The 27,992-nt window shown below is 44.2% G+C and overlaps 1 protein-coding gene across 1 annotated transcript; it reads left to right on the top strand.

Annotated features, from left to right (window-relative positions):
• Positions 1 to 393: 393 nt before the first annotated feature.
• Positions 394 to 27,009, top strand: LOC144697990 (uncharacterized). Its single transcript, XM_078569939.1, has 2 exons — positions 394 to 1,731; positions 25,647 to 27,009. Exons 1-2 carry the CDS (start codon positions 652 to 654, stop codon positions 26,592 to 26,594), a joined length of 2,028 nt encoding a protein of 675 aa, XP_078426065.1. The 5' UTR covers positions 394 to 651; the 3' UTR covers positions 26,595 to 27,009.
• Positions 27,010 to 27,992: the final 983 nt, after the last annotated feature.

Below are 27,992 nucleotides of genomic sequence, written 5' to 3'. Positions count from 1 at the left end.
CGGTCAGGGGGTTTCAGATTAATGTTTTGTCACGAGTAATGACTAAAGTGAATGATCAAACATATTGTTATCTCCAGTTGTAGAAATCTGTTAAAAAGATACAGAAATAATTGTCCAAAACTCTGTTTGGATTTCAGCACAGGGAGGAGGGAGAGTGTGTGGGACGGGGATTTGCAGCTTTGGGGGAACAAAATATGAAGAAATGTTCCACTGAAACTAGAGTTGTCTGTCCTGAATTTCTATCCCGTTCTTACAGTGATGACTTTTGTAAACTCCTTTTACAGGGTATTGGAAGGGGAGGATTTGCGGACGGGAAACTCAAACCAAACATCTCATCAAGATCTGACACTGTCACTCAATTCATCAGGACCTGAATATCATCGAGCTTTTGAATGTGGAAGGAGAAATGTTTGTCTGTTCTGTCTGTGGGAAAAGATTTCAAACATCAGTGTGACTGGAAAAGGACCGAGACACACACACACCCGAGTGAGAGTGTTCCAGTGAACTGACTGTGGAAAGAGCTTTAACCAGTTACACAGCCGATAAAAGCATCACACCATTAACAGTGGGAAGAAACTGTACACGTGTTCTCTGTGTGGACGAGGCTTCAACTGATCATCAAACCTGGAGAGACACAGGGATACCCACACCATGGAGAAACCGTGGAAATGTGGGGACTGTGGGAAGGGATTCAATTACCCATCCCATCTGGAAAACCATCGACGCCGTCACACTGGGGAGAGACCATTCACCTGCTCCATGTGTGGGAAGGGATTCACTCAGTTATCCAACCTGCTAACACACCAACAGTTACACACTGCAGAGAGACCATTCACCTGCTCCAAGTGTGGGAAGGGATACACTCGATTATCCCACCTACTCACACACCAGCGAGTTCACAGTGGGGAGAGGCCATTCACCTGCCCTGTATGTGGGAAAGGATTCACTGCGTCCCCTAACCTGCTGAAGCACCAGCGAGTTCACACTGAGGAGAGGCCGTTCAGCTGTACTTCCTGTGGAAAGAGATTCACGTCTTCATTCAACCTCAGTGTACACCAGCGAGTTCACACTGGGGAGAGGCCATTCGCCTGCTCTGAGTGTTGGAAAGGATTCACTCAGTTGTCTAGCCTGCTGACACACCAGCGAGTTCACACTGGGGAGAGACCATTCACCTGCTCCGAGTGTGGGAAGGGATTCACTCAGTCATCCCACCTGCTGACGCACAAACGAGTTCACACTGGGGAGAGACCATTCAGCTGCTCTGAGTGTGAGAAGAAATTCACTCAGTTATCCACACTGCTGACACACCAGCGAGTTCACTCTGCAGAGAGACAGTTCACCTGCTCTGTATGTGGGAAAGGCTTCACTGGGTCCACTGTCCTGCTGAAGCACCAGCGAATTCACACTGAGGAGAGGCCGTTCAGCTGTACTTCCTGTGGAAAGAGATTCAGGTCTTCATCCAACCTCAAAGTGCACCAGCGAGTTCACACTGGAGAGAGGAGGTTCACCTGCTCCAAATGTGGGAAAGGATTCACTCAGTCATCCAGCCTGCTGACACACCAGCGAATTCACACTGAGGAGAGACCGTTCACCTGTACTTCCTGTGGAAAGAGTTTCAGGTCTTCATCCAACTATAAAGTACACCAGCGAATTCACACTGGAGAGAGGCCATTCACCTGCTCCGACTGTGGGAAGGGATTCACTCAGTTATCCCACCTGCTGAAACACCAGCGAGTTCATAAGTGACTGCAGGGATTGGATTCTGCTGTTAATCACATCCAGGATAAAAAGTCTGACAATATTAGGCTTGTTTCTGCTGATGTTTACAATCCCTGTAACTGGGCTGGAGTTTAATATTCTGGATCTACAGCTGATTGTGTTCTCGGGGCTGCAGTGTCCCTTTAAAAACCACTGTCTCTGTTCTTTCCCCATAATTCAGGAACTCTCATCAGAAATTAGTTTACAACAAGATTCTGAACTTTTACTTTGATCCTAAATTGATCTTTGGTATAAACTCTACAATTCAGTGTCTGAGAGGTTCCACTGATTAATATCTCCAATTAGAAAGTGCTGATTCATCCTTGCTGACAATTCTTACTGACTTGCACATTACTCACAGTGACACCTCCATTATCCATCAGAACGAAGGGGAATGGGAATTGGTGGAGAATCGAGAGTTCCCAAATGTTACCCATCCCGCCTGGTACAGAAATCCCCTCGGCACGGGAATGGAGACAAGTTCAATCCAAGTAATGGACTGTAAGTAATCACTGTCTAATAACCTTATAAAAAGGTTAAAATAGGCTCTCGAGAGCAAAGAGATTGGCTTCAGCCCAACACCCACACTCCCCACACCAGTTAACCATTCAGAAGAGACTGCCACCACCAGCTACAGAGACGAGCACTCACTCTGTGTCCTCCAGGACCAGTAATCCATTCTAACCTGTCATGGGTCGTGTGTTTCTCGTGTCTATTTAGGTTCTGCATCATATTTAAACTGTCGCTTCTCAATGAACTACTTTAAAATCACTTCTGCGCTCAACCCCCTTTTCAGGTAATCTGTGACTCCCGAACCTAAATCTTACAAGTGGTGTTAGGAGTGGGATCGGAGTGATCGAGACCATAATAAGCTTGAGAAGCAACACACTTACTTAAATGTGAATGGAGAAGTTCCTAAGTGAAGCCAGGAGTGTACAATGGCATTGACATATTACAGGAAGCGACTGATAGATAGTCTGATAGAGAAAATAGGCGGGCCAGGGGTGAGAGATATCCTGGGGATTGAAGGAGTGTGACCGGGATTACGAGTATATCCTTGATAGGGTTTGTAAAGAGGGTCAGAAAGGACAAATTAAGTTGATAAAGGTCCAGAATGAGTTTGAAAATACCTACGAGGTGGATGCAGGTGAATAGAGAGCTGGAGAATCTTTACAGTCCGTGCATGAACTTTTGTTTGAACCAGATGTATTTACAACATGCCAATAATTTAGATTGTGTGAGATGATTGACAGGTGGGGAGGATGAATCTGAGATGACTGTTATGACATTTTAGTGGAAAAGTTTTGATATTTATTTTTGGTGGCAGCTCAATGGTTTGTGTTGCTGATTCTGATCATTCTAGTAGCTTTAGTACGTTATCTACAGTTTGTCATCAAGAAATTAGGAAAACAAGCTCATCGCTTAGAAATAGTGAGGTTAGTCAGAAATCAGTTGTGAGAAATCAATAAGGAGTCACCCTTTTCAAGGTGGGGAGATCTGTGAGAAATCACTGTCTAGTAACCTTATAAAATCATCAGAAATTTATTGAACATTATTGCAATTACCCTCTCACTCTCTGTCTCTCACTCTCTGTCTGTCTCTCTCATGAAGAAAGCTTCCTGGGTTGAGAAACACAGGACAGTGAGGCCTGTTTCTCTGCCAAGGACATGTCTCTGGCACAGACCCTGAAACCAGACAAGCTTGATACGGTGAGGGGATCTCATGACCCATATGTAAACCAACTGTCTGAGTAAAGGGTAAACAGGATGTCCCAGCAAGTGATGAGCCACAAAAGACTTCATGAACTTCCAATGGAAATGGGAGGGGTTACCTTGAATATCTGTCCCTTGCTAATGGACAATTGGAAAAGTTATTGATATGAGACTCCCAGAAATGAGATATATAAACTGGCTTTCAAGAGAGAAAATAATGTGACAGTGAAGAGCTTCTTGAAGTGACCCATCCATCCATCCACAGATGCTCCGCTTCACTGGAAATGTGAGAGACAAGATTGTAGATGTGGCCTAATGTACAATGAATGATGAGTTTAATAGTGGAAAGTTCTACTCCAGCCCCTGAACCAACAGACAAAGAGTCTGTTGCCGTGGCCACTGAGTGTGCTCTGTACATGTGCGAACCCCGAACTAGTGCAGAGCGATCAGTCCAAATCACTTTGGAAAGTTACTTGTGGATCTGCTTCCACCAGTCATTCAGACAATGTGTTCCAGATCATCAGAACTCACTGAGTAAAATAACCTCTCCTCATCTCCATCCTGGATTCTTTGCCAATTATTTTAAAGCTGTGTTCTGTGGTTACCAACCATCCTGCCAATGAAAACAATTTCTCCCTGTGTAGATGAAAACTCCTCAAAAATCTCTGCACCTCTATTAAAACACCCCTTAACCTTCTCTGCTCTAAAAGGAACAATCCCAGCTTCTCCAGTCTCTCCACAGAACTGAAACCCCTTATCCCTGATACTTTTCTGGGCCATTTTCCCCACACCCTCGCCAAGGCCTTGACATCTTTCCTGAAGTGTGGTGCTCAGAATTGAACACAATATTTCAGCTGAGGATTAATCAGTGACTGATAAAGATTCAGGATAACTGCCTTGCTTTTGTACTCCTTGTCTCCATGAATAAGCCGAGGACCCCATTAGCTTTTATTAAACAGTTTGGTCACACTTTTCCTACACTCTGTTTAAAATTGTACCATTTAATTTATTCTGCCTCTCCTCATTCTTTGTTTCAAAATACATCATTGACTGTGAGTCACTTTGGGATGTTCTGAGGATGTGAAAGATGATAAATAAACACAACTTTCTGTCTTTTCTACAGCTGATTTGAAGTTGTAGATTTTACTTCAAAGATTAAATTGGAATTGATATTCAAAGTTAACTATTTTACTGCAGCTGGGAGTCAGTGAATTTAGAGGAAAGATCCCAGACAGCGGTTCTTCAAGGTACACTGTAGGCCCGACAGATCAATCAGCTCTACTCTCAGCTCAGGAGAGCTCAACAACTCCACATCCTGTCCACAGGGGAGTTCTCCTGGTGCAGTAGGACCAACATTCGTGCTTTAACAAACACCACCAAAAAAAAACACCGATTAATCAGTTACTTGTGTGATTGTTGTTTGTGGAATCTTACTTTGCGCATCTGGCTGTCATGAAACAGAAGCAACTTGTCTTTATCTAACATGTTTAATGTAATAAAACAACCCAAGGTGCTTCAGAGGAGGTTTGTAAAGAAACATTTGACACCATGTCACAGAGAGCGATATTACGGTAAATGGACAAAACCTTAATTGGAGAGGCAGATTTTAACCAGCATCTTAAATCAGGGGAGAGAGCTGGAGGGGGTGGAGAGGTTTAGGGAGGGAATTTCAGGGTTTCACACCGAGGCACGGCCACCAGTGGTGCAGTAATTAAAATCAGGGATGTTCAAGAGGCCAGAATGAGAGGAGCACAGATATCTCAGAGGGTGAGTGACTGGAGGTTACAGTGATAGGGAGGGATGAGGCCATGGAGGGATTTGTAAACAAGAATGTGAATTTTAAAATGGAGGCTCTGCTGGACCAGGAGCCAGCGTAGATCAGAGAGCACAGGGCTGATGGGTGAGCAGGGCTTGGCCTGATAAAGCTCATGGACAGCAGAGTTTTGGATGATCTCACGTTTCCGTGTGGGGATGGGGTGAATGTGAGGGGCCGGCCAGGAATGCATTGGAATTGTCAAGTCTAAAGGTAACACGGACATGGATGAGGGTTTGAGCAGCAGATGAGCTGGGGTCAGGTGGGGACATGTGATGTCATGGAGATTGAAATCCTTGGGGGACACCAAGTCCAAGGACTGTGCAGAGGAAAGTGAGTTTGGAGATGGGGTGGAATTTTAAGGTGGTAGGGTCAAGTGTTTTTTCAGGTGATAACAGTGGATTTAAAGGTGAGAGGGACAGTACCGGAAGAAAGAGAGAGAGAGAGCCATTAACAATATCAGCTGAGATAGGGAAGCTGGGTGATCAGTAGTTTAATGAGAATGGGGTCGATACAGCAGAAGACAAGATGAGCACTGAGAGGGCATGAGGGAGAGAAACTGGGGAAAAATATGAGTTCAGGGCTCTGACAAGGGGAACTTTAGAGACAGTTTGTCCTGGTGGGCTAGTGGAAGGGTGGGAAGCAGCAGAGGCAGCTGATCGGATTGTCTCAATCTTAGTGACAAAGAAGCTCCATGAGCTCCTCACACTTGTTGTTGGAGGTGAGGATGGAGGAGACAGGGGAGAGGGAGAGCCCTTCAAAAGGAACTGACTTGTGTTAAAGATATTAAAAATGTTCAACATACTGTGTGTTTAATACAACGTTGATTTATTTAACTTAATCCAGAATATTTAGCACCTCTAACATGGTTGGAGCTTTTCAACATCAGCAAAAACAGACTCCGATGAAATTTGTTCCGACCTGGATGTGATCAACAACAAAATCCAATCCCTGTAGTTACTTGTGAACTCGCTGGAGTGTTAGCAGGTGGGATGACTGAGTGAATCCCTTCCCACACTCGGAGCAGGAGAACAGCCTTTCCCCAGTGTGAATGCGCTGGTTTACAGTGAGGTGAGATGAGTGCCTCTATCCGGTCCCACAGTGAGAGCACCTGAACGGTCTCTCGTCAGTGTGAACACGTTGATGGCACATCAGTTCCCCAGAACTTTAAAAGCACTTCCCACAGTCCGAACATTTAAAATGCCTCTCATCAGTATTGAATCGCTGGTGTCTCAGCAGGTTGGATAATTGAGTGCATCCCTGCCCACGTACAGAGCAGGTGAATGGCCTTTCCCCAGTGTGAACTCGCTGGTGTCTCAGCAGGTTGGATGACTGATTGAAACCCTTTCCACACTCGGAGCAGGTGAACGGTCTCTCCCCAGTGTGAACTCGCTGATGAGTTTCCAACTGAGGCGGGGAATTGAACCTCTTCCCACAATCCCCACATTTCCACAGTTTCTCCTCAGTGTAATCACTGCTTTTTCCTTCCATTATCAAGCTTGACGGATCGAGTGACTCTGTCAGATCCTGATGTGATGTTTGGTTTCAGTTTCCTGACTGTAAATCCTCCCCTTCTAATACCCTGTGAAATTGATTTAAAACAGAAAAAGGGAGTGAGAGAGAACCCACAAAAACACAAAGGCAGGTTGTGAAATTGAGCTGAATGAATCTGGGAATTTGTGGGGCCGGCACTAGGAAAAAGTGACCATGAAAACTGCTGGATTGTTATAAAAACCCAACTGGTTCACTAATGTCCCTCAGGGAAGGGAACCTGCCACCCGGTCTAGGCCTACACAAGATTCTGGCCTCTGTGGGAGGAGCGCGAGTGTGAGAGGAAGGGCAAGAGAGAAGCGAAGGAGAGAGAATATCTTGACATATACAAATAGAACAGAAATACATCAGGTTCTTGCAAACCATCAACCTCCACCACCTAGAAGGACCAGGGTAGCAGGTGTGTGTGAACACCATTACCTCAAAGTTCTCATCAAAGTTACACATCGTCCAATACTGGGTGAGCAGAAATTTCCTTCATTTTAATATTGTGAAGGTTGAAGCCATTGTCTTCAGTCCCCGCTACAAACTCCACTCCCCAGACACCAGCTCCATCCCTCTCCCTGACAACTGTCTGAGGCTGAACCAGACCGTTCACAACCATGGTGAAATATTTCACCCCAAGATGAGCTTCCAACCACATATCTACATCACCACCATTACCTTCTCAAAGGGTAACAAGAGATGGGCAGCTTATATAATAGACTTGCTACCAACGCCCACACACCCCGAATTAAAAGCCTGTACAGAAGTATTTGTTTCTAAAACAATACACTTTTTATAATAACATAAGAAATAGGAGCGCGATGGTGCACCATTTAATAATCTTCTACTTCAACACCATTTCCCCACACTATCCCCAAATTAGTTAACCTTCTGTAACTATTCTCACATTCTCTGAGATTTGTAGATATCTTTTATTTCTCTACTTTCTCTCATTGTCTATCCTTTGTCATTATAGCTTCACTCATTGATCACTTCCTGTTTCCCCCTCAATTTTACAAATCATTCATTTGCTTTCTTTCTGTATTCTCTCTCTCTCAGAATCTGTGGGTTTGAGAGTCCAGGGTCAGAAACTTCAACACCTCATTAAGAAGCATAAGCTGAGCAGATTCTCTGTTTTCTACTGTATCGTATATTGATCCATAAATCAGAATAAACATGAAACTCCCATGTGTCCACAGACACTTACACGAGGTCAGCCCACTGGATGGAACCTTGGGTGCCCTGAGTTTGATTTCTGGTGTCTCCAGTCCCGACTGCCCCCTTACATCAGTATCCCCTCACTTTTATACCCTGTAGTGATCCAGCTCTGGCCCCTGATTCTTTGTCTTCTCTGCTGGGTTTTGGCAGGAAGTGAGGGAAAAACAGCCGGAATTTCTCTAATCTGTGATTTACAAGGACACATTTCCTGTTTTCCAGCAGTTATTTTTCTTCAGGAATTTTCTCATCTCCCTAAACTCCCCTGCCCACTGTTAATTCTGTTATTTTGGATAGCTTCACAATTATAGGTATAAACATCACACATTATAATCTGATCTATTCCATTCCTCTCTGGTTTCAGTTTATATTGTGGTTAATAACAGACAAACTCTGTCCTTTTCCCTGATCTGATTCGAGTTTCCAATGAGCTGATTCTGTACAATGGAATGTCTTATCAGTGTTGCCATGGTGACCTGTCTGCAGTGAAGAGCCTATTTGAGTTTCTAACTCAGACTAAACTTCTCTATCCCATAATACACATTATATCAGGCATTTTACCCCAATGTCTTTTAGCCATGTTATAAGGGGTTCAAATACACAAATATTTAAATTTGAAGGACAAGTTTGAAATGCTGTTTGAACCTGTTACCCCGCTTTTCTTTATAAAATTAACTTGTACAACATTGGTTCAGCTGCATTTAGAATATTGAGTCAAATCCTGGGCATCTTAAAACAGGAATGATGTCAAGACAATGGAGAGGGTGCAGGGGAGATTCACAGAGACAATACCATGGATGAGAGGCTGCAGCACAAAAGGAGGCCATTCGGCCCATTGTGCCTTTGCCAGCTCTTTGGAAGAGCTATCTGAATAATCCACTCCCCTGCTGTTTCCCCATGGTCCTGTCAATGTTTTCCTTCAAGCATTTCTCCAACTCCCTTTTGAAAGTTACTGTTGAATCTGCTCCCGCCAAACTTTCAGACAGTGTATCCCAGGTGATAACAACTAACTGTGGAATGAAATGTTTTCTCATGGTGACCTGTCTGCTGTGAAGCTCCTTTGAGTTTCTAACTTTGTTCCAACTTCTCTTTCCCATCGGAGAGACTGGAGAAACTGGGGGTCTTTTCAATAGAATAAAGCAGGATGAGGGGAGATGTGAGCAAGGAGTTCAAAATTGGATCAAGAACATGGTTGAAAATATTCCAGACACTCCTTGTCTGTCAGGATCTGTGTCCAGGGGAGAAGCTAAAGGGTTTATCTCATCATCATCGGGGTGAACAACTACTATCAGAATCAAACACTCTCCAGTCAAATACAGCACGGATTAGATACAGAGTAAACCCATCAGCCTTTCCCCTGGATACAGATACTGAGGGACAGGGAGTGTCCGGAACAATGACATTTCTCACTCAGTCAGGTAGAAATTAATCCTGTATCTCTCCCCATTAATCCTGAGCTCCACACGGCTCGAATCCTCCTCCTGTTTCCCTCCCTGTAACAGCACTGAGCTAAAGCCAGCCCATAATGAGCGGGGCTCAGGGAGAATGGTTACTAGGCACTGCAGTGATGTCATAGAGCAGCGTCATTCAGCCCAGCTGGTCCTCTCCCTGTCCCTTTAAAGGTGGAGAAATGGGACATCCTGTCTCCAAACACATCCCACCCAGTTCACACTGAGAATCCCAGGGTGGAGAACTGGGACATCCTGTCTCCAAACACATCCCACCCAGTTCACACTGAGAATCCCAGGGTGGAGAACTGGGACATCCTGTCTCCAAACACATCCCACCCTGTTCACACTGAGAATCCCAGGGTGGAGAACTGGGACATCCTGTCTACAAACACATCCCACCCTGTTCACACTGACAATCCCAGGGTGGGGAACTGGGACATCCTGTCTCCAAACACATCCCACCCTGTTCACACTGACAAACCCAGTGTGGAGAACTGGGACATCCTGTCTCCAAACATACCCCACCCTGTTCACACTGACAATCCTAGGACTTGGGAGGTGACAGCATGCTCCAACAGTGTAGAGAGGAGAGGGAGGTTGGAGATGGGGCAGTAGTTGCAAGAACGGTGGGATGAAAGGTTTGTTTTTGAGGAGGGGGTGATGATGGCAGATTTGAGGCAAAGTACAGCACCTGAAGAGAGAGAACTGGTAACCATGTCTTCGAACATGGGGAAGTTGGGTGATCAACATTGTCATAGGAATAGAGTCGATGGAGCAGGAGGTGGGTCTCATGGACAAGATGAGCATTGGGAGGACATGAGGGGAGATGGGAGAGAAACTGGAGAAAGATGTATATTCAGAGCTCAGACAAGGGGGATCTTTAGAGGCAGTTTGTCCCGGAGGGCTAGTGGAAGGGAGGGAAGCAGCAGAGGCAGCTAATTGGATTGTCTCAATCTTAGTGACAAAGAAGCTCCACGAGCTCCTCAGACTTGTTGTTGGAGGTGAGGATGGAGAAACAGGGGAGAGAGAGAGCCCTTCAAATGGAACTAACAGATGTTTAACAGATTCAACACATACTGTGTTTAACAAAAAGCTGATTTATTTAACTTCATCCAGAATATTAGGAGTCGATGAACATCAGCAGAAACAGACCCCAAAGTATATGGTTCAGTCTGGATGTGATTAACAGCAAAACCCAATAACTGCAGTTAAACTCGCTGGCGTCTCAACAGGTGGGATGAGGTAGTGAATCCCTTCCCACACTCGGAGCAGGTGAACGGCCTCTCCCCAGTGTGAATTTGCTGGTGTACAGTGAGCTGAGATGATGTCTTGAACCCAGTCCCGCAGTGAGAGCACTTGAATTGTCTCTCATCAACGTGAACACGTTGATGGCGCATCAGGTTCCCAGAACTTTTATAGCACTTCCCACAATCTTGGCATTTAAAAAGTCTCTCCTCAGTGTGAAATTGCTGGTGTGTCAGCAGATGAGATGACTGAGTGAACCTCTTTCCACACTGGGAGCAAGTGAACAGCCTCTCCCCAGTGTGAATTCTTAGGTGTACAGTGAGGCCGGTTAATGTATTGAACCCAGTCCCACACTGAGAGCACCTGAATGGTCTCTTATCAGTGTGAACTCGCTGATGATCATTGAGTTGAGAGGATCGCCTGAACCCAGTCCCGCGGTGAGAGCACCTGAATGGTCTCTCGTCAGTGTGAACACGTTGATGGGACATCAGTTCCCCAGAACTTTTATAGCACTTCCCACAGTCTGGGCATTTAAAAGGCCTCTCATCAGTGTGGACTTGCTGGTGTTTCTGCAGGTGGGATGACTGAGTGAATCCATTACAACATGTGGAGCAGGTGAATGGCCTCTCCCCAGTGTGACTGCGCTGATGCTTTTCCAGGCAGATGGGTATTTGAATCCCTTCCCACAGTCCCCACATTTCCATGGTTTCTCTCCGTTGTGACTGCATTTATGTTCCATCAGGTCAGATGATCGGCTGAAGCAGAACACGTGTACGGTTTCTCCCCACTGTGAACGGTGCTTTTTCCTAACATGTTCAAAATCCGATGATATTCAAGTTAAGATAAACTGGGCTGCATCATTAGATCCTGATGTGATGTTTGGTTTCAGTTTCCTAAATGAAAATCCTCCCCTTCTAATACCCTGTGAAATTGATTTAAAACAGAAAAAAGGGAGTGAGAGAGAACCCACAAAAACACAAAGGCAGGTTGTGAAATTGAGCTGAATGAATCTGGGAATTTGTGAGGCTGGCACAAGGCAAAAGTGACCATGAAAACTGCTGGATTGTCATAAAAACCCAACTGGTTCACTAATGTCATTCAGGGAAGCGAACCTGCCACCCAGTCTGGGCCTACACAAGACTCTGGCCTCTCGGAGAGAGAATAGAGACAGAGAGAGAGGGAAGGAGAGAGGTGGCAGAGTCGCTCAGTAAAGCAAATTGATTTTATCATCTACAACTCAACCAGAACTTTGACAGAATCTTCCGAACCGTCAACCTCTTCACTCCAGAAGGACCAGGGTAGCAGGTGTATGTGAACAACATCACCTCCAAGTTCCCTTTCAAGTCACACACCATCCTGACTTGTCTGACATCCAATACTGGATGAACAGAAATTTCCTCGTTAAATATTGGGAAGACTGAAGCCATTGTCTTCAGTTCCCACTACAAACTCCACTCCCTACACATCGACTCCATCCCTCTCCCTGACAACTGTCTGAGGTTGAACCACACTGTTCACAACCATGATGAAATATTTCACCCCAAGAGGAGCTTCCAACCACATATCCACATCATCACCAAGACCGCTTATTTCCACCTCAGTAACATCGCCCGACTCCACCCCAGTCTCAGCTCATCTGCTGCTGAAACTCTCATCCATTCCTATGTTACCTCTTGACTTAATGCACTCCCGGCTGGCCTCCCACATTCAACCTCCCTGTAATCTTGAGGTCATCCAAAACTCTGCTACCCGTGTGCTTACTCGCACCAAGTCTTGTTCACCCATCACCCCTGTGCTCACTGACCTACAAAGGCCCTGGGATAAGGAGAACCTAAATTTTAAAATTCTCATCCTTGTTTTCAAATCTCTCCATGGTCTTTCCCTCCCTACCTCTCTATTCTCCTCCAGCCTCACAGCCCTCTGAGATGTCTGCGCTCCTCGAATTCCGACCTCCTGAGCATTCCCAATTTTAATTCCTCCACCTTTGGTGGCCACGCTTTCAGCTGCCAAGACCATGAACTCTGGAATTTCCTCCATAAACCTCTCCACCTCACTTCCCTTCTTTAAAATAATCCTTAAAATTTACCTCTTCAACTACACATTTGTTAATCTGCCCTGATATCTCTTCATGTGGTTCGTTCTCAAATGTTTCTTGAAACACTCCTGTGAAACACCTTGGAACATTCTGTTACACAAAAGGCGTGATACAAATACAAATAAGACTAGTATCTTAAACCTAAATAAGGGCAACTATGTGGGGATGAAAGCTCAGCTAGCTGAGGTGAACTGGGAAACTAGGCTAGAGGATAGGTCAATAGAGAGGCAGTGGCAGACATTTAAGGGGATACTTCAGAGTATTCGGAATAAGTACATTGCCACAAAAAGAACAATTCTAAGGGGAGGACCCAACATCCGTGGTTTACTAAAGAAGTTAAGGGAAGCATCAAACATCAAAGGGATAGCAAGAGTTTCTTCAGGTACTTAAAAAGGAAAAGAGTGAGTTAAGTCAGTGTTGGTCCTCCAGAGAGTGTCAATGGGGAGTTCATAGTAGATAAGGAAATGGTGGAAGAGATGAACAAATATTTTGTTTCTGTGTTCAATATAGAGGATACAAAAAACACTCCAGTAATAGCTGCAAATCAGGAGGTGAATAGGAGAAAGAAACTTGGTGAAATTGAAATCACTGGGGAAATGGTACTGAGCAAATTGATGGAGCTGCAGGCTGGCAAGTCTCAGGATCCAGATGGGCTACATCCTAGAGTCTTAAAAGAGGTGGCTGATGAGGTTGTTGGTGTTAATTTTCCAAAATTTGCTAGATTCTGGAAAGATTCCATCAGATTGGAAAGTAGCAAATATAACCCCTCTATTCAAGAATGGAGGGAGGCAGAAAACAGGAAACTATAGGCCAGTTAGCTTGACGTCTGTTGTGGAGAATTATTAGTATTGATCATTAAAGAGGTTATAGCTGAGCACTTAGAAGAGCTCAAGGCAATCAGGAAGAGTCACCATGGTTTTGTGAAAGGAAAGTCATGTTTAACCAAATTATTGGAGTTTTTTTGAAGGAATAACATGCACAGTGGATAAAGGGGAGCCTGTAGGCATACTGCACTTGGATTTCAAGGAGGCATCTGATGGAGAGTGCGAGAGGAGGACCCTGGGACAGGCATAGGTGGGAGGACATGTTGTGATGAGGACATAAGGAATCTGCAAAGTGATATAGACATGTTGAGTGAGAAGACAAAAACTTGGCAGATGGAGTTTAATGTAGGAAAGTGTGAGGTCATGTACTTTGGTAGGAAAAATCAAAAGGCAGGCTGTTATTTAAATGGAGAGAGACTCCAAAAAAGTGCAGGATCTGGTTGTTCCTGTGCACGAAACACAAAAAGTTAGCATGCAGGTGCAGCAAGTTATTAAGAAGGCAAATAGAATTTTGGCCTGTATTGCTAGGGGGTTGAAGTTTAAAAATAGGGAAATCTTGTTACAACTGTACAATTTGTTGGTGAGGCCTCACCTGGAGCATATGCACAGTTTTGGTCCCCGTATTTAAGAAAGGATATGCTGACATAAGAGGCAGTTCAAAAGAGATTCTCTAGTTGATTCCTGGAATGCAGGGGTTGACTTATCAAGATTGGCTAAACAGGTTAGGCCTTTATTCATTAGAGTTAGAAGAACGAGGGGTGATCTTATTGAAACGTATATGGTTCTGATGAGGCTTGACAGGGTAGGTGTTGAGAAGATGTTTCCACTAGTGGGGAAATCTCAAACTAGGGGACATAATTACAGAATAAGGGGACACCCATTTAAAATTGAGATGCGAAGGAATTTCTTTTCTTAGAGGGTAGTGAATGACTGGAATTCTCTACCCTAGAGAGTTGTGGAGGCTAGATCACTGAAAGTATTTAAAGAGAAGGTAGATATATTTTTAAAATATCGAGGAGTTGAGGGCTATCAGGAGCTGGCACAAAAGAGGAGTTGAGGCCTGGAGGAGATCAGCCATGATCTTATTGAATGGCAGGGCAGGCGAGAGGGGCCGAATGGCCGACTCCTCTTATTTCTTATGTTCTTTTGAAACGTGTCTCTGGTGAAAAGGGTCGGAAATGAAAATAGAAGGCATAGGTAGCATGGATAAGCCAAGTTGGAAGGCTTGTCAGTAGTTTCCGTGATGGTCTAGTGGTCATGGTTCGGTACTTTCATTGCTGTGGCCTGGGTTTGATCCCTGGTCAGGGAATGATGGATTACTAGCCTCATGCAAGCTCTTAAAATGAGCTCGAGTTATTTCCTGATTAAAATTATTAGCTCTGCCAGAATCAGTGCAGTGAGAGCTTGAGTTTTGCATCAGAGCTGGAAATGTCATCCATGCAAAAGGTCGAGAACAAATACAGAGATGAAGAAAAGGAATAAGAGAAGGGCTGTGATAGGCTGCAAATCCCTGACTATAGAGGTGCTGGTGAAAGGCAAAATATAGCAGTAATAGGGGAGATTTTACTGTTTACACCGACACAAATATCTCCCAGATCTGGTTCCAAATCTAAATGAGAAGGAAACTTCTCACTGTATCTTCCTCTTCTTGGATGCACCTCCTTCCAAGCATTGCAAACTCCTCTTGCATCTTTCATCCTGATATTTTTCTCTGTAAAATTTAGATATGAAGCTGCACAGCTTATGTGAATAAAGTTTGTGATGGGAAAAATGTGTTCAGCCCCTCTTGGAACTGAACCACATTGACACACAGAGGAACACACACAAACATATTCACCGAAAGTGAGAGAGGGCAAGGGTTTGTCTCTAAGGAGAGACAAACACCTAGAAAGCAAGCATGTCACCAATCTGGCTCCGTTCTTGTTCCGACTGGAAATTTCGTGAATGCTTTCATCAATGAACAGAAATAGGAAAAATCCCGAGTTTCTGGGTGGATTTTATTCAATTTAGCCGATAATTCATTCTGTAAACACAGATTTAAAAGCAGGAATAATGAGAAGTGGGGAAACCCCAATGGATTTGGACTCCATCTCCTTAACCACTCGGCTACGATGTGGGTAGGTTAATATTGTTGGTATATAAGATGGCTGCAGCAGAGAAGGAGGGCATTCGGCCCATTGTGCCCGTGCAGGCTCTCTGGAAGAGCAACTCAGCTACTTCTACTACCGTGCATTCTCACGCGAGCAATTAGTATATGTACTGCCTCTCCTCCTTCTTCCGGTTAAAAGGAAACCCAATAAACGCCTGCATTCACTTTGAGCTGGCATCCTTTCGTCAGATGAGAGCACTCAAAGTGACCCACAGGTAAACCACCTACAATTTTGGCAGCGGTTCCACAGAGGCTGGGACCTGAACCCAGCACCTGAGACCGTTTGGCTAGGCTACCACCCTCAACCAGTTGTTTCCCATCGCCTTGATGGTATTTCCAATGAAATGAAACATTAAAACCATCAAAAATAAAACAGGAATAAGCCCCCTCGAACCTCCTCCACCATTTAATAAGATCAAGTCAGATCCCCAGCCTCAACACCAATTTCTCATCGTTCCCAATAGCCCTTTTGTTCCCTGAAAGTCCAAAAACCTATCCATCTCAGCCTTTAGTACACTCAACGACTGAGGATCCACAGGCCTCTGGGCTACGGAATTCCAAAAATTCACACGCTTTTGAGTGAAGAAATGTCTCCTCACCTCAGTCCTAAGTGGCTGACACGTTATCTTGAGAATGTGAGCCCAGTTCTAGACGCTCCAGCCAGGGGGAAACAGCCTCTCAGCATGTTCACTGTCAAGCTGGCTCAGAATGTCAGACTTTTCAATGAGATCACCTCTCATTATTCTAAACTCCAGAGAGAACAGGCTCATCCCACTTAATCTCTCCTCCGAGGACAACCATCTCATCTCAGGAATGAATCTTGGTTGCACACAGGCAGCGAGTGAATGGAGGGAACAAAGAGCACAAGAGTGAACAGAGATAGAGACACAGACAGAGAGACTGAGAGAGTGAAAGAGAGCGAGGCAGATATACAGAGACAAAGAGAGACAGATAGAGAAAGAGAGTGGGGTAGACATGGAAAGCAACAGATACACTTCACCATTCCATATGATTGTTAACTTAGATTGACAGGCAGAAAGAAAGAAGAGAAAGAAAGACTTACATTTAAACAGAGTCTTTCACCAACTCAGGACAACGGAGGCACTTTAGAGTCAATGAAATATTTTTGAAATGCAGTCACTGTTGTAATCTGATGACAGAGAGAGTTTGACAAAAATGCTAATTCAGCAGATGACAAAATCTGATCTTAAGAATTCCATCTCAATGTAGAATCTTTCTTTCTATATCTCTGAACATTTCATTGTTTGTTTGATGCAGATTCAGCAGATGTAAATCTGCAGCTGAGTGAATAAATTTCACCTCGAACCCCTGACGAAACAGGGACAAAGCATCCCATTTCTATCAGGTCATCTCTCAGCCTTCTCTTTTCTAGAGAAAAGAGCTTCAGGCTGTTCAGCCTTTCCTGGTGATTATAACCTATCTGTTTTTGGAACATTTGTGATTGAATTTTTATTTTCCTGTTCCTTGCGACACCCGACAGCAGTAGAAACAGTTCCTAATATCTAAAGGATTTCAGTTTGGACTATTCGTATTTACAAATTCATTCTCTCAATGTGTCCATTGCCTAAACCACTCGACCACAAGGACTCAGTGTCTGTTCAAATGTTGCTCAGTGAAAATTTCAATTATCCTCTGCTTTGTAGCATACAGGCACTTAGTAATGGAAAGATACAATGTGGCAAAGATTAGCGGTAAACCAGAGGATTGGGAAAGTTTGAAAAACCAACAAAGGATGACCTAAAATAATAAAGAGGGAGAAAATAAACTTTGAGAGTAAGCTAGCAAGTAATATAAAAACTGACAGTAAGAGCTTCTTTAAATAGATAAGTAAGGAAGAGAGAGGCCAAAGTGAACATAGGTCCCTAAGAGAATGAGGCTGGGGAAATAATAATGGGGAACCAGGAAATAGCAGAGGAGTTGAATAAATACTTTGCATCAGTCTTCACGATAGAAAACATTAATAGCATACCAAAAATACTAAATAATCAGGGGCCAAAAGTATGGGGGTGGGGGTGGTGGGGATGAGGAAATAAGTACAATAATTATCACTGGAGAAAAAGTACTAGTGGAACTAATGGGGCTAAAGGCCGATAAGAACCCTGGACCTCATGGGCTGCATCCTTGAATATTAAATGAAATAGCTACAGAGATAATGGATGCACTGGTAGTAATCCTCCAAGAATCTTTAGATTCTGAATAAGTGCCAGAGAATTGAAAAACTGCCAATGTGACATCCTTAGTCAAAAAGGGAGGGAGACAAAAAATAGGTAACTATCGGCCAGTGAGATTCACATTTATCAACTGGAAAAAGCTGGAGTCTATTACAAAGGATGTAATTGCAGAGCATTAAAAATATATTATATAATCAAGCCGAGTCAGCATGGCTTCATGATGAGGAAATCATGCCTGACAAAGTTATTAGAATTCTCTGAGGAGGTAATAAGCAGGATAGATAAAGGGGAACCAGTAGATGTAATATATTTGGATTTCCAAAAGGCGTTCGATAGGGTGCCACTCATCAGGCTACTTAATACGATAAGAGCCCATGGTTTGGGGTTAGTATTTTAGCATAGATAGAGGATTGGCGAACCTATGGAAGACAGAGAGTTGGAATAAGCGGGGGCATTTTCAGGGTGGCAACCTGTAACTAGTGGAGTGCCACAGAGGTCAGTGCTGTGGCCACAATTATTTCTAAAATATATCAATGACTTGGATGAAGGAAGTGAATTTATTATCACCAAGTTTGTGGATGACACAAAAATAGGTGGGAGGGCAAGTGGTGAGGATGACAGAAAGAGTACATAGGGATATGTAGGGGGGACATGAGGAAGAACTTTTTTACGCAGAGGGTAGTGGGTGCCTGGAATTCGCTGCCTAAGTTGGTGGTAGAGGCAGAAACTTTAAACTCTTTTAAAAAGTACGTGGATCTGCACATAAAGTGCTGTAAGATGCAGGGCTATGGGCCGGGTGCAGGAAGGTGGGATTAGTAAGGGCACCTGGGTGTCCTCGGGCTGGCATGGACAAGATGGGCCGAATGGCCTCCTTCTGTGCTGCAACTTTTCTATGATTCTATATAGGCAGGTTAATTGACTGGGCAAAAGTTTGGCAGTTAGAATATAATGTGGGAAAATGTGAGTTTATGCACTTTGGCAGGAAGAATAGAAGAGCTGAATATTATTTAAATAGAGAAAGACTGCAGAAAGCTGCAGCACAGAGGGACTTGGGGGCCCTCACAAAAAGCTAACACACAAGTTCAACAGGTAATAGAGAAGGCAAATGGAATGTTGGCCTTTATTTCAAAGGGAATGGAGTATAAAACCACGGGAAACCTTACTAAAACTACAAGGCATCAGTTAGACCATACCTAGAATATTTTGAACAGTTTATCTAAGGAAAGATATAGTGGCATTGGAGGCAGTCTAGGGAAGGTTCACTGGGTTGATCCCGAGTATGGAGGGATTTTCTTATGAGGAGAGGTTGAGTAGGTTGGGCCTGCACTCATTGGAGTTTAGAAGAATGAGAGGTGACCTGATTGAAAGTTTCTTAGGGGGCTTGACAGGGTAGATGCTGAGAGGTTGTTTCCCCTTGTGGGAGAGTCTAGGACCAGAGGGAATAATATGAGTAAGGGGTTGCCCATTTAAAACAGAGATGAGGAGGAATTTCTTTTCTCAGAGGGGAGTGAATCTCTGGAATTCTTTACCACAGAGGGCTGTAGAGGCTGGGTCATTAAGTATATGCAAGACTGAGATAGACAGATTTTTAAACAGTAAGGGGATCAAGGGTCATGGGGAAAAGGCAGGAAAGTGGAGTTGAGGATTATCAGATCAGCCATGATTTCATTGAATGTTGGAGCAGACTCGATTGGCCGACATCTGATCCTACACTTATGGTCTTATGATCAGTCTCCACTGAAATAAATAAATAAATAAATAAATAAATAACGAAATAAATCTCCTCTTGCTTGTTCTTTTTACTTTGTACAATGTTAATATGAAAATACAAGACGAATGAATTAGTGTTTAGATTGGTAAAAATCGGGAACTGAACCACATTGACAAACACAGAGGAACACACAGAGACATATACACCGAGAGTGACAGAGCACAAGTTTTGTTTCTCAGGGGAGACAAACAACCAGAAAGCAAGAATGACACCAACCTGGCTCCGTTTTTATTCCTTTTCAACTGGGCAATATCCAGGATTGGGCTGACAAATGGCAAGTGACATTGGCACCACACATGTGCCAGGCAATGAACATCTCCAACAAGAGAGAAACTAACCATCACCTCTTGATATTCAATAGCATTAGCATCGCTGCATCCTCCACTATCAATTTCCTGGGGGTTAACATTGACGAGGAACTGAACTGGACTAGCCATGTTATTACTGTAGCTACAAGAGCAGGTGAAAGGCTAGGAATCCTGCAGTGAGTAACTCACCTCCTGACTCTCCAAAGCCTGTGTACAAACTACCAGACACAGATCAGGAGTGTGATGGAATACTCTCCACTTGCCTATGAGTGCTGCTCCCACAATACTCAAGAAGCTCGACACCATCCAGGACAAAGCAGCCCGCTTGATTGGCACCACATCCACATACATTCAGTTCCTCAACCACCGACGCACAGGAGCAGCAGTGAGTACCATCCACAAGATGCACTGCAGGAATTCACCAAGGCTCCTTAGACAGCACTTTTCGAACCCACAGCCATTCTTAACCAGAAGGACAAGGGCAGCAGAAAGATGGGAACATCACCGCCTGGAAGTTTCCCTCCAAGTCAATCATCTCCTTCCCCCCACCACCTCCCCACCCCGTTCCCCATGTGCCTTGTGTGTGTTTGCTCAATTAAATGTTTGTAAAAGGTAACGGTGGAGAAGGGTTGAGAGTATTCAGTTTAGGACAGAAGTGAAATGGATCAACAGGGAAGCAAAGCATTTCCAATCTGAGCAGAAATAGATGACAGATACAGAATTACTTTCCCATCTTTAGTTCCTTTACTAGTTCCATCCTCATCGCTTTTGCCTTTCATCCTCATCCCTTTTGTTATTTATTCTCTCCTGTCTTCCACCCGATACAGACCTTCTCTTCAGTTCTCTCCCCTCCCACTCACCCTGTCTATGAACTTTCTGAAAATCTGTAACACCTCGAGCTTCTTTCCAGTTCTGATGAAAGTTCAACGCCCTGAACTGATAACTGTTTCTCGCTCCACAGTCTCGGCCTGTCCTGCTGAGCATTTCCAGCATTTTTTGGTTGTCAATGAGAGTGATAGATGTATGGCCATTTCCCCTCTGTCCGGGATGTGGGACACGGATTTCCCGAGTGCAATGGTCATAGTGTTTGCTTTAAATGTGAAATTAGCTGGTGAGATCTCACGTGGACAATTTGCCCTTCAATTGTTTCGGGTTGGAGTTGGCACAGTGATAAAATCAGGGAGAATTAATCCAGAGGCCCAGACACAAGGCTTCAGATTCCACCACCATTTGTGATTTCATTTCTTTTTATTCTTTCATGGGATGCAGGCGTCGCTTGCTTGGCCAATATAAATATCGTGCCCATCCTTAATTTCCCCTTGTGAAGATGGTGGTGAGCCACCTTCTTAAACTGCGGCAGTCCATGTGGTACAAGTGCATGCACAGTGCTAATAGGGAGGGAGTTCCAGAAATTTGACTCAGTGACAGTGAAGTAATGGCGATATAGTTCCAAGTCAGCATGATGTTTAGAATAGAGGGGAACTTGCAGATGGTGGTGTTTCCCATTCATCCACTTTCCTCATCATTCGAGGTGGTAGGGCTTACGGGGTTGGAATGTGCTGTTGAATGGGCCTTGGTGAGTTGGGAATTGAATTAATAAATCTGGACTTGAAAGCTAGTCTCAGTAATGGTGAATTGAAGCTTTCTTCGATTGTCACGAAAACCCATCTGGATCACTAATATCTTTTAAGGAACGAAATGTACCATCCCTACCCAATCTGAACTACATGTGACTTCAGGCTCACAACAATGTGGATTTACTCATAACTGCCCTCTGAAATGGCCTAGCAAGTCACTCTGTTAAGAGTTCTTAGGGATGGAAAACAAATGCTGCCCTTGACAGCGACACCAACATCCCATGAAAGAATATTTAAAAGTGAGCAATTGGCATTTTGTTTCATTTCACGTTGAACAGGATGAGAGTAACTGCTGTCTCATTAATTAAAGCCTCTACATTTTATCTGTTTAACCAGGTAACGTTAAATGAGAGAAAACTGATTCACAGTGACCCAAAATACTGCAGCTGCTGGAAATCCAAATTTAAAACAGAAAATATTGGAAACATTCATCGGTATCTATGGAAATGGTAACAGAGTGAATGCTCCAGATTATTGATTTTTATCCAGTTATACAGTTCTAATGCAAAGCCACAGACCTGAAACATAAACTATGATTCTGTCTCCACATATATGACCAAATGTGATAAGAATTTCAGAATTCTCTGTTTCAATTTCAGATTTCCAGCATCTGCGGTACTTTGCTTTTCTTTCAATGTACAGTGTTGAGAATCTGGAATTCCTTACCAGAATGAGATCCATGTGTGAGCTGGTAACCCATGGGTAAATTCCCACTGTGAAAAGACAGTTTACCAGCTGAAAGTGGGAAGGCATTCACTCGGTCATCCCATTTACTGAGACAGCAGCACAGTCAATAGAGGGAGACCATTCAGATACTTTGCGTGTGTGAAGTGAAGTGTAGTGAAGTGAACACAGTTTCCTCACCTGTTAAAACTCCAGCTGTAAAAGTTCAAAGGGTTTGATCCACAATTATTAGACTCTGGCAAGACACAGATTAGATATCTCGTATGTGGGGGGGAAAAAATCACTTGTTCACACCCCAGTTGCTGAGATTCCAGTGAGTTCAGATCTTACTGTCGGGGTTTGTTCTGCTGTTAATTGCACCCAGGACAGAACTGCTGGAGGGTTCGTGCGCTTTGGCTGCTGCATCAATTGATTTAATAATTTTATATTTTGGCCCTATTACTCCAATCGTAATCAGATCCTATAACACAATTTTCGATTGAATAATATTTCCTTTCAATGGCGGTGATCTTACCCAGGGTTCGCGGCGAGAAGGAATATGCCCTTTTCGCACTCAATGAGTCCCTTGTGCAGGCGCACAGGCGAATTGGGAATAGCGCATGCGCAATTTAGTGTCCGACTGTGCATGCGCAGTGTGGGTGCTGCAGCTGCGGGGTGGTGGTCATATGGACTGTGCAATCGGAGAGAGATGGCCGAGTTTTGGAAGGTAATGGAGGTGACAGGGTGGGTGGGGAGGCTTCATGAACACCCAGTGGAGGCCTCAAAAGCCGAATAAGAGCCTATTGGGCTCGCGTTAGCACCGAACGGCGCGGTAACAGCTGAAGGGCCGCGTCGACAGGCTGGAGGCCCGAGTTAATGCAGAAGGGCGCATGCGCGGTCATCCTGGTCCAGGTAGCAGGAGGAGAAAATGTTGTGAATTTCTATCCTGGACTGACAGGGATGGATTTTGGAAACTCCTTTTACAGGGGGTTAGAAGGGGAGGATTTACACATAGCAAACTCAAACCCAGAGAAATGTTTGTCTCTTCTCAATTTCTATTCTTGGACTGACAGGGATTTTTTTTGCAGGATATTAGAAGAACAGGATTTGAAGGTGGGAAACTCAAACCAAACATCAGATCAAAACCTGACAGAGTCACTCGATTCATCAGAACCTGAAAGTATGTTTGTCTGTGGAAAAAGATTCAAACATCTATTTGACTGGAAATAGGGGAGAGCAAAGTCACAGAGGGGTTTGAAAAGAAGGATGAGAATTTTAAATTTGAGTTGCTGTTTAACCGGGAGCCTGTGTAGGTCAGTGAGGACAAAGTGATGGTGAGTGAATGGGACTCAGTGCAGAGGACACAGGCAGCAGAGGTTTTGATAAACTCCAGGTCATCAAAGGTTGAATATGGGAGGCCAGCCAGTCAAGTTTAGAGGTCACAAAGGAGTGGATGAGAGTTCAGAAACGTGCTGAGACAGGGCCAAGTTGAATGACGTTATTGAGATGTGTTCAGGACAGGAGGTGGGGTAATTTAAACCACACTGATTTCTCTCACCACCCACTCGTAAAAGGAAAGGTGTTTTTGATTTGCTTCCCTCTTTATAAGTATTCTTCAATCCTCGGTTTTCATGCAATCTAATTTCTATTAATAACCCCACAGCAAACTCGAGATAGGGCAAACTCAAAGGGTTGGTTCATTTGCACACACCCAAAACATGGGTGGTGATCGCAGTGTGGCTCCTTTTCATTCATACAATTAAAGAGGGATGGAGAAAAGAAAGATTTACAGGGCAGGGACTGCAGAGAAAAATTGTATTTTATGTGGGTCCCAGAGTCCGGAATCAATGTCCAGTGAGATGTTCCTTCATGGAGGTCGGCAGGTTGAAAATTGATGCTGTATAATTCACTTTTCCGATGGAATTGGCTTCACGCGATGAGATAGCTATGCAGAGATGAATCAGTCTTGTAGGCAAAGGCACAGATGCTCCAGCAGAAACAGTGTAGATGTGGCCAGGTATTCAGTCTGGGCAGAACACCTTTTCTGTTTGCTGCTTGTAGATGTTAAAATGGCAGACTGAGGTTTATCAGTGCAGCAAGGCAATATTACTGGTTACACAAGTTGGAGGTTCATGTCCCATGACTCCCACCTTGTCTTTGACAAGGGATGTGTATCCCTTATCTGGGCCTCCGAGATGGTTAAATGTCTCAATCATTAAGAATTTAAAGGAAGGCGCCAGGGCCCTTTGTCTCAGCAGATGATTGGACTCCTGTTGGCCAGCCTGGGTTATGAAATGCAGATGGCTTTAGATAGCTGTCTTTGAATTTGACCTGTGCAACCCACAGTGGGTCATGAATGTCTCTTCAGAGATAGCGAGTTCCAAATTTCTCCAATAATGCCAGACCACTTTTGTTCAGTGGTCACAGACAGCTTCAGCCATTTTAAAAGGTCTTTGTCCAGTTTTAAAAATTTTAGAAATAGCCATGAGGATATCTATATCTATTTTCCAAAAAAATTACAGTGTGAGGTCTCAGTTTCCTCACAGATGGAAACCCACTCTTGGAGACGACAATGATATGTGGTTGGAAGCTCATCTTGAGGTGAAATATTTCACCATGGTTGTGAACAGTCTGGTTCAGTCTCAGACAGTTGGCGGGCAGAGGGATGGAGTTGGTGTCTAGGGAGTGGAGTTTGTAGCGGGAACTGAAAACAATGGCTTCAGTCTTCCCAATATTTAAATGCAGGAAATTTCTGTTCATCCAGTACTGGATGTCGGGCAAGTCAGGACGGTGTGTGAGTTGGAGGGGAACATGGAGGTGATGGTGTTCACATACACCCGCTACTCTGGTCCTTCTAGGTGGTGGAGGTTGAGAGTTTGGGAGACTCTTTCTAGTTATAGATATATAAAATTCCTTTCCTTCATTCCTTCTACTCCCATCTCTCTCAGCCCCCCTCCTCACATAGAACCCAGAGTCTAGTGTGGGCCTAGACCTGGTGGCAGGTTCCCTTCCCTGAAGGACATTAGTGAACCAGTTGGGTTTTTATGGCAATCCAGCAGTTTTCATGGTCACTTTTTCCTCGTGCCGGCCCCACAAATTCCCAGATTCATTCAGCTCAATTTCACAACCTGTCTTTGTGTTTTTGTGGGTTCTCTCTCACTCCCTTTTTTCTGTATTGAATCAATTTCACAGGCGATTAGAAGACGAGCATTTGCAGTTGGGAAACTCAAACCAGACATCAGCTCAGGACCTGACGGAGACACCCAATTTATCGTAAACTGAATATCATTGGAGTTTGAACATGGAAGGAAAAAACATCGTTCACAGTGGAGAGAAACCGTACACGTGTTCCGTGTGTGGACAAAGCTTCAGCCAATCGTCTGGCCTGTCAGAACATAAGCGCAGTCACAACAGGGAGAAACCGTGGAAGTGTGCAGATTGTGGGAAGGGATTCCATTACCCTTCAGAGCTGGAAACTCATCGACGCAGTCACACTGGGGAGAGGCCATTCACCTGCTCCCATTGTGGGAAGGGATTCACTCAGCTATCCAATCAGCTGATACACCAGCGAGTTCACACTGATGAGAAACCTTTTAAATGTCCAGAGTGCAGGAAGTGCTATAACAGTTCCAGTGAACTGATGTACCATCAACGTGTTCACACAGACCAGAGGCGATTCAAGTGCTCTCAGTGCGGGAGTAGGTTCAGGTGGTCATCTGACCTCACTAAACACCAGCGAATTCACACTGGGGAGAGACCGTTCACCTGCTCCGAGTGTGGGAAGGGATTCACTCAGTCATCCAGCCTGCTGACACACCAGCGAGTTCACACTGACGAGAGACCTTTTAAATGTCCAGACTGTGGGAAGGGCTATAAAAGTTCCGGGAACCTGATGTCCCATCAGCGTGTTCACACTGACGAGAGACCTTTCAGGTGCTCTCACTGTGGGACTGGGTTCAAGCATTCATCTGACCTCACTGTACACCAGCGCATTCACACTGGGGAGAGACCTTTTAAATGTCCAGACTGTGGGAAGGGCTATAAAAGTTCCTGGAACCTGATGTCCCATCAGCGTGTTCACACTGACGAGAGACCGTTCAGGTGCTCTCACTGCGGGACTGGGTTCAAACATTCATCTGACCTCACTAAACACCAGCGCACTCACAGTGGGGAGAGACCTGCTCTGAGTGTGGAAAGGGATTCACTCAGTCATCCATCCTGTTGAAACACCAGCGAGTTCACAATGACGAGAGACATTTTAATTGCCCAGAGTGTGGGGAATGCTTTAAGGGTTCCCAGGAACTGATGATCCATCAACGTATTCACACTGACGAGACACCGTTCAGGTGCTCTCACTGCGGGACTGAGGTGATCATCTCAACTCACTGTTCACCAGCGAATCCACACTGGGGAGAGACTATTCACCTCATCTAAGTGTGGTTCAGGATTCACTCAGTCATCCTACCTGCTGACACAACAGTGAGTTCACAAGTAACTGCACTGATTGTATTTTACTCACTCCCAGGACTGAATGATTTTCATTGGGGTCTGTTTCTGCTGATGTTAATAAACTCCAGCCCAGTTAGAGGGGTAAATATTGTGGATTAAAGTGAAGTAAATTAACTTTGTGTTAAAGGCAAGTTGTGCCCAGCCTTTTTAATATCTTTCACACAATTTACACACAAATTAAAATCAGGAGTAGGCCACTCGGCCCCTCAACCCTTCTCCGCCATTCAATAAGATCATGTTGATATGATGGTAACCTCGAGTCCACATTCTCAGCCAGCTCAGATAACCTTTCACCTCCTTGATTATCAAGAATCAATCTACCTCTGTCTTTAAAATATTCAGTGACTCTGCTTCCACTGCCTTTTGGGGAAGAGTCCCAAAGATTTACGACCATTTGAGAGAAAAAATTCTCCAAATCTCTGCCTTAAATGGGCTTTAAATGGTCTTTTTAAACAGTGACCCCTAGTTCTAGATTCTCCCACAAGAGAGAGCATCCTCTCCACATCCACCCTGTCAAGATCCCCTCAGGACCTTATATGTTTCAATCAAGTCACCTCTTACTCTTCTAAACTCCAGCAGAATCAAACCTGACCTTTCCAACATTTCCTCATAAAACAACCCAATCATTCCAGATATTAGCCTCGTGATCCTTCTCTGAACTGCTTCCAATGCATTTACATCCTTCCTTAAATAAGGAGACCAATACTGGACACAATATTCCCGATGTGATCTCACCAATGATATGTATAACTTAAGTATAACATCCCTATTTATATTCAATTCCCCTTACAATAAACAATAACACTTTAACCACTCACTGCACCTGCACACTAACCTTTTGCAATTCCTGCACTAGGGCATCAAGATCATTTACATCGCAGAGCCCTGCAACCTTTCACCTTTTAGATAAGAAGCTTCTTTTTTATTCTTCCTGCCAAAATGGACCATTTCACATTTTCCCACATTCTCTGCCATTTGCCAGATATTTACCCACTCACTTTACCCTATCTATATCCCTTTCTAGCCTCTTTATATCCTCTTCACAACTTATTTTCTTACCTATCTTTGTGTCATCAGTAAATTTAGTAACCATACCTTGGTCCCTTCATACAAG

This window comes from Cetorhinus maximus, chromosome 23 (assembly GCF_964194155.1).
Source record: "Cetorhinus maximus chromosome 23, sCetMax3.hap1.1, whole genome shotgun sequence".
Taxonomy (NCBI): Eukaryota; Metazoa; Chordata; class Chondrichthyes; order Lamniformes; family Cetorhinidae; genus Cetorhinus; species Cetorhinus maximus.
Note: the sequence above shows the minus strand (reverse complement) of the source record. Positions and strands in the feature narration are given on the sequence as shown.